This window comes from Glycine max, chromosome 13 (assembly GCF_000004515.6).
Source record: "Glycine max cultivar Williams 82 chromosome 13, Glycine_max_v4.0, whole genome shotgun sequence".
Classification (NCBI taxonomy): Eukaryota; Viridiplantae; Streptophyta; class Magnoliopsida; order Fabales; family Fabaceae; genus Glycine; species Glycine max.
The window spans coordinates 31,062,482-31,075,388 of record NC_038249.2 but is presented as its reverse complement, the minus strand read 5'-3'; the positions used below and the strand labels follow the sequence as shown (position 1 = coordinate 31,075,388).

At 28.1% G+C, this 12,907-nt stretch overlaps 1 protein-coding gene across 1 annotated transcript; it reads right to left on the bottom strand.

The window, feature by feature from the left end:
- Nucleotides 1-7,627: 7,627 nt before the first annotated feature.
- Nucleotides 7,628-11,321, bottom strand: LOC100791328 (zinc finger CCCH domain-containing protein 30). The gene is made up of 2 exons (XM_014765704.3): nt 11,025-11,321; nt 7,628-10,493 (listed from the first exon to the last, which is right to left on the bottom strand). The coding sequence occupies exon 2, from the start codon at nt 10,396-10,398 to the stop codon at nt 8,293-8,295; it is 2,106 nt and encodes a 701-aa protein (XP_014621190.1). The 5' UTR covers nt 10,399-10,493; nt 11,025-11,321; the 3' UTR covers nt 7,628-8,292.
- Nucleotides 11,322-12,907: the final 1,586 nt, after the last annotated feature.

The window sequence follows — 12,907 nt, the reverse complement described above, 5'->3', positions numbered from 1 at the left end:
AAATACAATTTATATACATAATTAAACTTGTCTTGAACCTTTGAGAGTAATCAACTCAATATTTTAATTTTACAATAATCATCGATCTAATTTAATTATGTAATCTTCATTTTAATATTTTGAGTCATCAAATCAAAACTTTAATATATGATTCAGTGTAATTAAATATTAATGGAGAATTATTAATTTTAAAATTTAATTTTTTATAAATATTTTTTATAAAAGATATTTATGATTGAATGTCTTTTGATTACTATTTTTATTAAATAGACATTGAGAAAACTAGCTAATAAAATAGGAGATAATATAGCTACTCCAAAATAGTTCACTTCTCCATTTTTCTATCTATTTAATAAAATTTACACTATTTCAATAAATTTAAATTAAATTTAATTTTGATAATAAATGTATTGAAAAATTACTACATATTAAATTATATCAAAAATAAATAACATAAAATAATTAACAATTATATGGTATTATATATTAATATTTATCATTTTATACTCTTTTTGAATTTATACTTGAAAATAGACTTAAAAAATAAATGTTTGATCATATTTTTCTCTTACTTCATATTGATTATATGAGTGAGAAATTATATAAGTAAAATTACTCACATCATTATCTATTGTTCTTAATAAAACAAAGTTTTGGTTGGAAAAGTGTCCACTAGATGAAAATTTTTCTCTTTCTTTCTAGCTTTTTTCTCTCTAATTTTTAATATTATAACTTTAATTAATTAAATTCATTTTTTTACTTTAAAATTTATATAACTACTTATTACTTATATCTTATTAATTTATCTATCTATTACTCTTAATAAAAGAATGAAAAATTTATATAATTACTTATTACTTATTAAAATTGATTATAATTTAATTAACTATTTTTTACTTTAAAATTATATATAATTAATTTTACTTACAAATTGTAAAAATTAAAATTAATATTTCATAAATAAAAAATTTATTGATTAATATTTATATTATAAGGTTGAGATTTGTATAAAAAATTAATTTAAATCAAATTTATGCTTTATATAAATTTAACTCTAGGTTTAGAATTAAGTTATTAAATATATTTTTAGTATAAAATAATTTTAAATTATTTTTCACTAATATCATAATTTAAATTAGTTTTAATTTTATGGTAGAAATCAGAAATATAGTTCACATATACCATCTTACTTAAGACTAGTATGAATGATAAAAAAATTTCTTTGAAAAATTCACAAGAGTGCATGACTCAATAATATTATAAATTAAAATAGTTTATTTTTTATGAGAGAGAACACAAATATGAGTGATGGGAAACAATCCTACTCAAAATCATTTTAGACGACAAAACTTTTTTCTTTAAATATTTAATACAATCACATATTAAAGACTCAACAATATTTTAATGTATTTTGAAATCCTATAAAATGATTTTTACTTATAAATTGTATAAAATAATTTTAAATAATTTCATAAATAGATATTTTTCTTGAATAATATTCATATTTTGTGACTCAATTTTTTTACTAAAAAATAATTTACACCTAGTTAGTTAATATAATTATTATAAAATAATATTTGAATCTATTAATAACATCATATACAAAATTTTTATTGATTCATATCTATATAATAATATTAACTTTTTTCATTAATATACAAAATTATATTTAATTAATTTATTAAATATTATTTTGATAAAAAAATAGTTTTAAATTACTTACTAAATAATATTTTAAATTAATTTAATTTTAGTTTTAATTATAGTTTATAAACTATAAATATTATAAATATATTTAATCTTTTTATGAGACTTGATATTTTTTATTGTAATGGGTTGAGTTTATGTGATGAATCATTCCATTTTTATGGCTTTTCAATATAATGGCATCTAAAATTAGTTTTAATTTAAAATTAAACAAAAAAAATCTACAAATATTATTTCAAGATAGTAGTCATTTTTAGTAGAAAGGATGGGGACATTTTAGTCTTTTATTTTATTTTTTTAATTTTGTTTCCTCAATTATAAAAATTGATCCATCATCCTCATGTCTTATTAGATCAATTTATCATATAACATTATATTATTATATCCAAAATATTTTATCATATTTGTCTTTTTATTGTTGCTTGTAATATATTAAATTTGAATTTCATCTATGATTGCTCTTATTTTCCATGATATCATATTTTTTTAATATATAAATTTGTTTCGTATTTGATCATATCCAAAAGTTTTCATCTTATTGTTATATTTTTACTTATCACAAAAAGAATATAGTTTAGACTTTTATAAATAATATACTCACCATATAAATATTGATTCTTTTTAACATTAATGACCTTGATAAATTAAATATACATTATATTATTTATTTATCTAGTCTATAAAACGTGCAAAAACCGTCAAGTCACCTATGTGGAGACATATATTGTGATAGTTTTCATTGTAAATCTTATATTATTTATCCATAATGCCAAATGATAATTAAATGAATTTATTATTTTATATATTAAGAGTCATATGTTAGAATACTTATTTATAAATAATTTTATAGTTAAAAAAATTACCTTAGGCCTCGTAATTTTTATACTCAGCCTGACTAAAACTAAGATAGAAACACAGTCTTCTCATCTTATCCTTCAATCTTATCTCATGAAGTGGATCAGTACGCAATCCAAACAAAATCAACCCTTATTATCCCGACCCTTACCAATGTAGAAACGTTATGCATGTTCTCAATTGATGCAAGTAAAAAGCCAATCAATAGGACAAAGAATAATTGTTCCACTACTACATAACTTTTCAAGAGAGAACGGATACCAAGGATGCTCTTTTTGCCTAACCAAATTGATTTTTTCCCACTCCATTACAATAAACACTAATGCTCCCCTTAATGGAGTTGCCTCATGATTGATTGCTCAAGCTTTGGCAGGGAGCTTTTGTAAAGATCTATTGTCATCTTCAACAAGGACATTTAGGAACACACTGAAATTATATGGTTTGTCTGTCCTACACTTTGCAAGTCATTATGAAATCATTTCCTACGCAGTCTATCATTTGTACCTTTGGTTTGGAGCTCTCATTATAACTTGGACTAAGATGTATTTATTTTTTTATATATAATTTCTTCTTGTTAATCTTTCTGATTTTCATCTGAATAGTATTGAATTAAAAAAACAATCATATATTTGGTATTTTTTTAAAATATAAAATGTTCAATGTTTTTTCTTGGGTTGGTTTTTCTGTTTTAACATCTAATGGGGTTTTCTTCCCTTTCATTCACTAAAAAAAGGTAATACAGTAAAAAATTAATATTAGACTTTTTAAGTACTTTTTTTAGTAAATTTTGTTTTGGTAACTATATTATCAATGTGACGTATCCATTAATTTGTTAATGATTATTAATTTCTACAAAAAAAATTGATTAATCATTTTTAATAAAATCTTTTCTCTCAATTTCGTTCCTTCGTCCACTAGTTCAAATTCAAAATCGTATTTCAGAGATTCAAAGTTGAAACACACTCGTACTAAGGTATGTTGGGTAGTGTTTTTAATAAATTTTGCTTAGAAAGAAAAAGATAGATAACATTATTTGTGACAGGCCTAATCATTCCTGCGCCGCGCTTGCCCTACTACCTCCTATATTCTACATTATGAACCCAATGTTCACACTTCACACTTCACTCTATGCAATAATTTTTAGAGTAATGAAATGCAAGTTTAGCTTACGTTTTAGACTTGCATAGACTTTAGGACATTATCATTTTCCTTTGCCTTTTTCGTTATTGGCCTCGAAAGTCAGAACCACGCGATTTCATTTGATAAAGTTGCAGAGTGCACATGCCACCACCCATTATCAAAAGAAGAAAAAAAAAAATCACGTTACCCCAACGCCAAACCCAAAAGTTCAGATCAGGTGTTGGATACAATTTTTTATTTTTTTTTTACACATTAAACTTGGTCAAGTGTTTTAATTTAAAAAATTGGCGCCATGGATATTTTAAGCCGAAAGAGATGAGAAATTCATTTATTTTTACTGGCCTAAAATTAAAATAAGAAGTGAACGATGCGAATTTAGATTTTAGAGACCCTACAGCTTGGATGAGATTTCAAAATATTGAAGTTATTATAACGATGGGTTGTTGCGACACCAACTTAGTTTAGAAATTGAATTTGTTTATTTTTAAAAATGAGAATATAGATTAAAAAAATAATGCACAATTATGATTATTGGTTAAAAAATAAAAATTATGATTGTTAAAAATAAAAACATGTGTATATGTGTCATAAATTAAGAAATTATTAAAATTTGAACAATTATAAACGTAATTGATACGTAATAAAGAACCCTAAAAACTACCTCATAATAAAAGTATTGAAATCAAGTATCAACCCTGTCAAACACAATAAACAAAGCAATCATCCCTTCAAGCAGAGCTTGGGACCCATGCACTGAAATACTATCCACACTCCCATGCATGTCTATAAAACAAATTTTTAGAAACGAAAGTTTATTGATTTCAAAAATATTATTTATTTTTAGTTTTATAAAATAATATTACATAATAATTTTTTATTCTGTTTTAAAACATTTCTCTAAGTTGAAACAATAATAATTTAACATGAGTAATTTTAAAATACGGCCCAAAAAAGTAATCTTAAAAGAAAGTTGGGTGTCATATCACTCGCCATGAGTTTTGTAAGTTTTTAACAAACAAAAAAAAAAAAAACTGAACAAACTATCATGTACACTTTTTTAAATGTTAATAATCAATTCCATACCTACTTCAAACAAATTATTAAACTCAAATAGTTATAGTCCAAATATTTTCTCCTCTTTAAACTCTTTTCGAATTTGACTGGTGGAAAAAAATATGTAAAAAGAGAGGAAAAAAACATTTATCGTTAATTGAAATTATATTATATTTAGAAAAAAAAATCTTTCAAAATAAATTATATTAAAAAAATCAAATTAATATAAGACTTAATTACAAAATTCGTCCTTCTATTTTATATATTATACTAAATCAGTCCTCCTATTTTTTAATTCACTGTTTGAATCTCATGTATTTCAACCGCTAAATTTTAAATATTGACTAAATTAAAAAATTGACCAATATTTTTTAAAAAATAAGAACTTGAAAAAATGTTTAAGAAAAGACTAAAATAAAATAAGAAACATACCATTTTATCACTACACTCAAGTACTCATTTACATATTTGGTGTAAAATATAATCAATATAAGTTTTATGTAAAAATAGTTTAAAATTCAAATATTATTCTTTTTAATTTATTATATTTTTATAATCTTATATATTATCTTTTAAAATATAATATATAAGATTAAATTTTATTTTCACATAAATTAAAATATGTATACTTATATAAGTTTTATTTTTTATATTATATTTTTATAATCTTATGTATTTTTATCATACTATTCAAAATTTATTTTTTAAATAAATATATAATATAAATTTTATCTTTAATGTATAACTTTTTACATAAATTATAATTTCATAAAATAAAATTTTATTATCTTTTTAATATTTATATATACAATTTAATGATACTATTTTTTTTATCTATATATAAGATATTATTGTTATTTATTATAATAATATTTTATTTATATTTAATTTTATTTAATCATATATAAATTTTTTTAAAGAATTAAATTATATGATAAATATACATAATTAAATAAAATAACAGTGTTTTTTATTTTTTAAAATATTTATGATAATTTATTGACATTATTTTTTTATTTATATTATAATAAATAACATGAATAAAATAATTTTATCACTAAATCATAAACATTATTTAAAAAGATAAATATAATATATAAAATAAAAATTAAATTTATATAAAACCGAATTTAATCTCATATATTATGTTGTAAAAGATAATATATAAGATTATAAAAATATAATAAATTAAAAAAATAAAATTTGAATTTTAAATTATATTTTTCATAAAACTTATATTAATATTATATTTTATGTTAAATACTCAAATAAACACTTAAATATAATGATAAAAAAATATATTTCTTATTTTAAGGACCATGAGTTTAATCATTCCTTAAACAGTTTTTAAGTTCTTTTTTTAAAAAAATATTAATTAACTTTTTAATTTAATTAATATTTAAAATTTAATGATCAACAATTAAAATCAGTCCTAAACACTAAGATAGTATATTTTAAAACATAAGGAACTCAAATAATAATTTAAAAAATAAACTAATTTAATGTAATAGGAAAAATTACGAAACAGATTTTAAATTTAAACTTAACCGTAAATAAATTAACTTTCTCACTTTAACATCTCAGAAATAGTATATCCAAATTCTTCCTGTGTTCGACGCATGAGAAAAGACGATTTTAAACACCCCTCACTCACCCTGTTTCTGTTCTCTTCAAAATTCGAGACCATCACAAATTTACAACATAAAATCTCATCTCATTAAGCAAATCCAGGAAATAATCTCACCAAGTGAATCCAGGAAATATAAGGTGAGTCCGTTAGGAAAGAAGGAAAAAGAAAAAATAAATTGTGAGTTCAACCTCATTTTAACAAACTAAAATTCAGTCGATTTAAAAAAAAGTAAATCCATAAATATTTATAAAAAAGAAACCTGCTGTCTTCTCCATTCAACCTGTCCCGAAATTGAACCAATTAAAATTTATTATCTCATTCGATACTTAAAAGTTAACGAATTTATAACACATTTATCTATAAAAATTATTAAAAAAATAATTTTAAATTATATAAAAATTAATAAATAATTAATATAATTAACCGTGACAACCCCAATTAAAAAAATTAAATAATTCCCAAATTCAAATCCGTACCTCATCAACTCAATTATTTTCGTCATGCCTGCATGTCTACCACAATGGATAGCAAAAATAGCTCTCTAGTGGTTCTTCAGTTACGGTGTTGAACGGATTCGCAGAGACAATTTCGGCACATACGGAACTTAAATTGAAAGGAAAGATATGTAATGTTCAATAACTGCTAAAGAAATTATTTTTATTGAATTATTTGGGTAGTTGGATAAGTTGAATTTCTCAGCAGTATAGACTGAAAAATTACAACCAGTTTAGATTAAGGTTTGCAGATTAAAATTTACAGTCACAGATTTTTGAGGGATAACCAGACATCCAAGCACACCCTTTATAATTTGCTAACCTGCATAAATAAAAAAATACATATATAGTTGTTGATACGGCTCATCAAGTAGGTGCACCCATAAACACCAACTACAGTTGGCGCACGGAAGAATCCCCCCAATAAAAAACCCAACCACCACCTTCATGACACTAGTCCACTCTGCAGTGTTGCCAAGAAGCAACATAATTAACACCATATCCCCAAATCTTGAAATTTTATCATTTAAAGCAACAAAAAAGCCAAAAAAGATATTCCCCCTAACACTAGTTTCACAGTTAAAAAATAAAAAAGATTGCAAGATTTCAGAGCAGGACCACAGAACCATTCCACGCCACCCCATAGCCCTTTAAAACACTTGCAGTGAAGAGTATGCATCAGTGTGCTAGTAGTTACACAGATTATGTGAAAGTAGGTACAGAAAAGAGAGAAGAGGACAATAAAAGAGACAAGAAAAGAAAAACATTACATTTGATTTGAATTAGAAACGAAATGGATATATATAACCAGTACAATTCAAGGTAACACAGCTTAACAGGAAGAACAATGTAAACTTCACTATCTCATTTATCTGCCGTAAATATTCAACAGTGCAGATCATCTCTAATTATTCCCTCAGAAAGAAACAACTTCAACCATAGGCAACAGCAAATCATTGACTTGGCTTAACTTAGTGAACTTCAGAAAAATCTTTCAAAACAAACGCAGGCTAATAATGGTTTTTGTTCCATTATAAACCAAACTAGCTTGCTTGATAGTGAACTCAGAAATCAAGTAAAATAGCAAGGGGAAAAATCCTGAAACGGGGCCGTTTTGGAAGAAAAATAGATAACCTCGACAGGATTTTTCTCCTACTATTGAATTTCAGCCCCAAGAGAGAGAGCTTCTTCAACTCTCTTGAAGCTCTGTAGTAAAATAATGAATGACAATTATTATTTAAAAAAAGAAGAAAAAATAGAATATCCTTCAGGTAACTTCGCAGCCAACCAATCCTCCATTCCTTTTACTACACTTCTTTCCTTGTTGTCTTCCCAAAAAATTTCACCAAAAGAATATGTACCTTACGAAATTAAATACCTATCTCAACAAGATATGTAAAGGGTCAATTTTGACTAGACTACAAGCTGATCCAGCTGCATTTGCTCAAGCCAGGCTCCTAAAACAGAATGGTCAATGGATTCAATTTGGGAATTTGAATTCGGTCCATCAGCAGATGCAGTAGGCATAGGAGATGCAAACTTCTCTTTGATCATCTCAGGTGGGGACTCCTTCACCAGAGATTGGACCCAAGAGAGATCAGGCTCTTCCCCATTGTTCTTGCGCTCAAACGAGGATGATCTTCGCATCTGACGACCAAGGGAGTCTCCATTTACTGACCAATCAGCTTTCCCAATAGGAGAACCCCACTTTGACCAAGGGTTTGCAGGGGAGCCAACAAGTGAGGCAGGACTGTTGGCACCAAGGTCTCTTGAACTAACACTGCGCAGCTGTTGCTGCTGTTTCTCTCGCTGAGCAAATGCAGATAAACGAGCACTCATTGGAGAGATTGGTTCAACACTTCTTGGTGACATCCTTCCAGAAGGAGAGACACCAAAAGAAGCCTGAAAAAGAGGATGCTCAACATTCTTAGGAGACAGCAAATTAGTATTTATAGGTGATAACATACTTTGGAGCTGTTGAAACTGATTGAGAACAGCTGATTTGTGAGTAGGGGAAAACACAGAACCGGCTGCTGGATCAGAATACCGGGGAGACAAAGAAATCTCAGCAGAAAAGAGCTCTTCCAGATTTGATGGAGTTAGGGTCTTGGACCGACCAGATCTACTCACAGAACTGGCACCGGGGCGAGGCTGTATGTAACAGCTCAAGTCATTCAGATGGTGCTGCTGCTGGCCATCAAGATCAGACATCATGTTCAAGTCTTCTGGTGGAATGTCACGAGCACTTAGGGAAGACCTCAATCGACTAGATTGAAGATTGCTTCCTGGTAAATGAAGAGCCGGCACATTTGGCTGAGCCCAAGCAGAAGACAGTGGCATGCCATTTGCAGATGGGGACATTGGCTGCCCAAAGTGGGACGGCGACATGGAAGAGCCCGATGAAGGCGATCCTGGAAAAAGGCTCATGGCAGCAGCCATGTCCATGACATTAGGACCTGAAGCAGATGAACGGGGCGAAGGGGCAGCAGATCCAGTGGACACATACAGCGGACGAAGCTCCTCTGCAGTGTGAGCAAAAAAACACACCCTTCGATTGCAACTGGTGCCATCTTTGCAGAGGCGTGTCCGATACTGAGCCGGGTGCAGCCAGCACTCAAACACCCCATGAGCATATTCACACATGTCTCCACGCCTGCAAGCCCCTTTTCTAAAATCAGGGCACGGCACACAGCTGTAATGGAACTTCCTGGGGTCTCTCCTCCGAGCATTCTCTCCGGGATGAACAAAAGGACACTCAGTCCAATCATGAGAGTATGCCCGGGAACAAGGTCTCACCTTGAACGAAAACATCCGAAACTCATCAGTCGCATATATACTGTTCTTTATATCAGGCAGCGATGGATCAATCGGGTATTCCTTCTTCTCCGACAAAGAGCAAATAGCTGCATCAGTAAACTTTGCAGCCACGGGGGATGGCGGTGAAACCGAAGGAGTGTACGGCATCCCATTCGACGAATGGGCAGGAGAACCCGGACTGGAAGAATTAACAGACACCGGGACAGAGAATTCACCAACAGACACATCAGAAGCATTGTCCGAAAGAAGTTCCTCAAGAACGGCTTTCGCACCTTGCAGCTTGGGAGGAACAGCAATCACATCAATAGGGCGATTCCCATTTGCATCCACGCAATTGACATCGGCCCCGGCCGATAAAAGAAGCTTGACGGCATCAACAGCCTTGGTAGACCCACCAGAAGCAGCACAGTGGAGGGCAGTGGTTTTGTTCGCCCCACACGCGAAATTCACATCTGCCTCGGGGCACAAAAGTACCATCTTCATAACATCAATGCTACCATAAGTGGCAGCAACCATCAAAGGGGTTCTGTGCTCAAGAACAAATTGCTTTGATCCGTTTTGCCGGCCATACCAGAGCCCAACCTCATTGATCGTAGAAGAATCCTTCTCTAAAAGGACCTTGAAGCCTTCAATATCATTGTTAGAAGCAAGTTCCAGTAAACTGGAAAAAGAATCTTCAGTGTTAACAGTTAGCGATTTCATTTCTATATCGTTAGCTGTGACTTTTACACCTAAAGGGAAGACGAAGTTGAAGGAGATTTTGATTTCTCTGGACCACCTCCCATGCCTTCAATTAGCTGGACCACAATATTCATAAAAAATAATAAATCGACAAATTAAAGAAAATGCCTAAATTTAGCATAGAAAAAACACAATCAAACAAAAGTTAACTATGGATTCTAACAACAGATTAAGCAAATACCATGCATGATTGGAAATATTTAACATAAACAATAAAATTAATTAAGAAAATTAATAATTAATAAGAAATCACAAGGAAGCATAACAACCACACTAAAGTATTGTTAACAAACAAGTTGCTGAAAATTATAATATATATATATATATATATATATATATAAATGCATTCCTTTAATCTTAAAAAATGAAACACAACTAGAGCACAGATCTAAGGTAAATCTAGAATCATCTTTAACAGATTAAACATAATAACAAAACAAGTGTAAAAAGAAACTGAAAATAGAAAAAACAATTCAAACTATAAAAATAGAAGGAAAAAAAGTGATTTACTCGATGATCATGTAAATTCATCAGCTAATAAAGAAAAAGGAAAAATTCATGAGCTGAGAGAAAAGAGAGAAAATCACCGATTACAGATGGAGGCAGTGACGATCATGATGTTTAGAAACCAAAAGAATCTGCGACGAATCGGAATGTGAAGTGAGAAGAAGAAAGAAGCGAAGAATCAAAGAATCGGAAGCAACAACGAGATCTGGGACACGGAATAAGCAGAGTTAAGGCTTCACTCTCCATCGATGAAACTGAGGAAACATGGGAGAGAGTTAAGATGAGAGAGAAAGTGCTGTGTGTGACTTTGAGAATAGAGAAAGTAACGTCTAGAGAGAAAGAAATTGAAATGGAAATGAAATGCGGAGAAAAGAAAATTTTAGGGTGAATTTATTTAAAGAACAAATGAAAGTGAAATGAAATGCGAGATGAGAGTGAAATGAAATGGTGCTGAAATGCACGCCAAATGAAAGTCCAAAGGAAGTCTCTGGAGTAGTGGGGTGTCGGGGAACCGGGTGGGTCGGTGGGAGGGAAAGTGGGGAGTGGAAGGGATTGCTAAAGAGAGAGGAGGGGTTGAACCGGTTGACCGGTACGGGTGGATTTATTGGGAGATTGAACCGGAATGGAATGAGGGCTTGAAATCCGCCAATGGGAGAGCGACTCCTGCACCAATGATGGGTAAGTGAGTCAAATTGTGTTAATTTTGTGGAGTCAAATCAAAACAGCACCGGAACAAGAAAATATCTTCATTTTTAACCTCATATTTAAATATTAAAGTTTAATTACTTATTTGTTTGTTATAATTTTATCATGTTTATCTTTTAATTTTTATAGTTTTAAAGTAGTTTTTCTAATTTTTATAATTTATATTTTTAACTTTTTTAATTCCTGTAATTTGAGATTAATTTTTTAGTTATTATACTAATAATATTATCAATTATAATTAACTACAAAAATATTAGAAATAATTTTTAATTAATTTATCACAAAAACATTTGTAATTAAAAATAGTTGATAATTTATAACTAATTATTTTTATATTTTTTATAGTAAGAACTAAAAATTAATTAAAATACAAATTATAAGAATTAAAAATATCACTTTATGAACTAAAAGATAATTAAAACTAAAAAAATCAGTATCAAAATATAAAAATTAAAAGATATAAATCGTAAAATAATAATGACTAAATGAGTAATTTAATCAATATTAAAATTAAAATATTGCAAAATTTTAATATACTTTTCACTAACATTTAATTCATGTTTTATATATTATTTATTAGGATTTAACTTTGATACACTAACAAAGTAAAATAATATTTATGATCAAATATTGATATAAAATTATTTTATATTATTATTACATAGCTCTTTTTCTTTACTTTTTACATGGATAATGAGTTGTTTTATTTTAACAATAATTAATAATATAGAGTTTCAATTGTAAATATGCAATTATAAATATTTAAAACTATAATTTTCCTTCTCCATAATAATTTTATCCAACTTTTCAATTAAGAAAAGTTGTAATGACACGTATCAATAATTGACAGGTGAAATTAAAAATTTGATTGGTAAAATTACAAAAAAAATTAAGTGAAATTTTTAAAAAGATAATAATGGTTAGCTGAAAAAATGAATCATTATTAAGCCTAAATTCTTTAATGAAGCTAAATTTTCTCATTCACACAATTGTTCAATATTAGTTAATCTTAAAAACAATAAAATATGTTTTTGGTTTATATACTTTTAGAAAAATTTGATATTAGTTCATATACTTGCAAATAAGCCATATTGATCCTTAAACATTAAAAACATGTAAATTTAGTTTTCCTCTTAACACGAATGATCCATTTTGGTTCTCAAACTTTAAAAACATGTGAATTTAATTCCTAAAATGATCATTTGTACAAAAGGGGAGAGATTAAATTCATATGTTTTTCAAAGTTTAAACCCACACA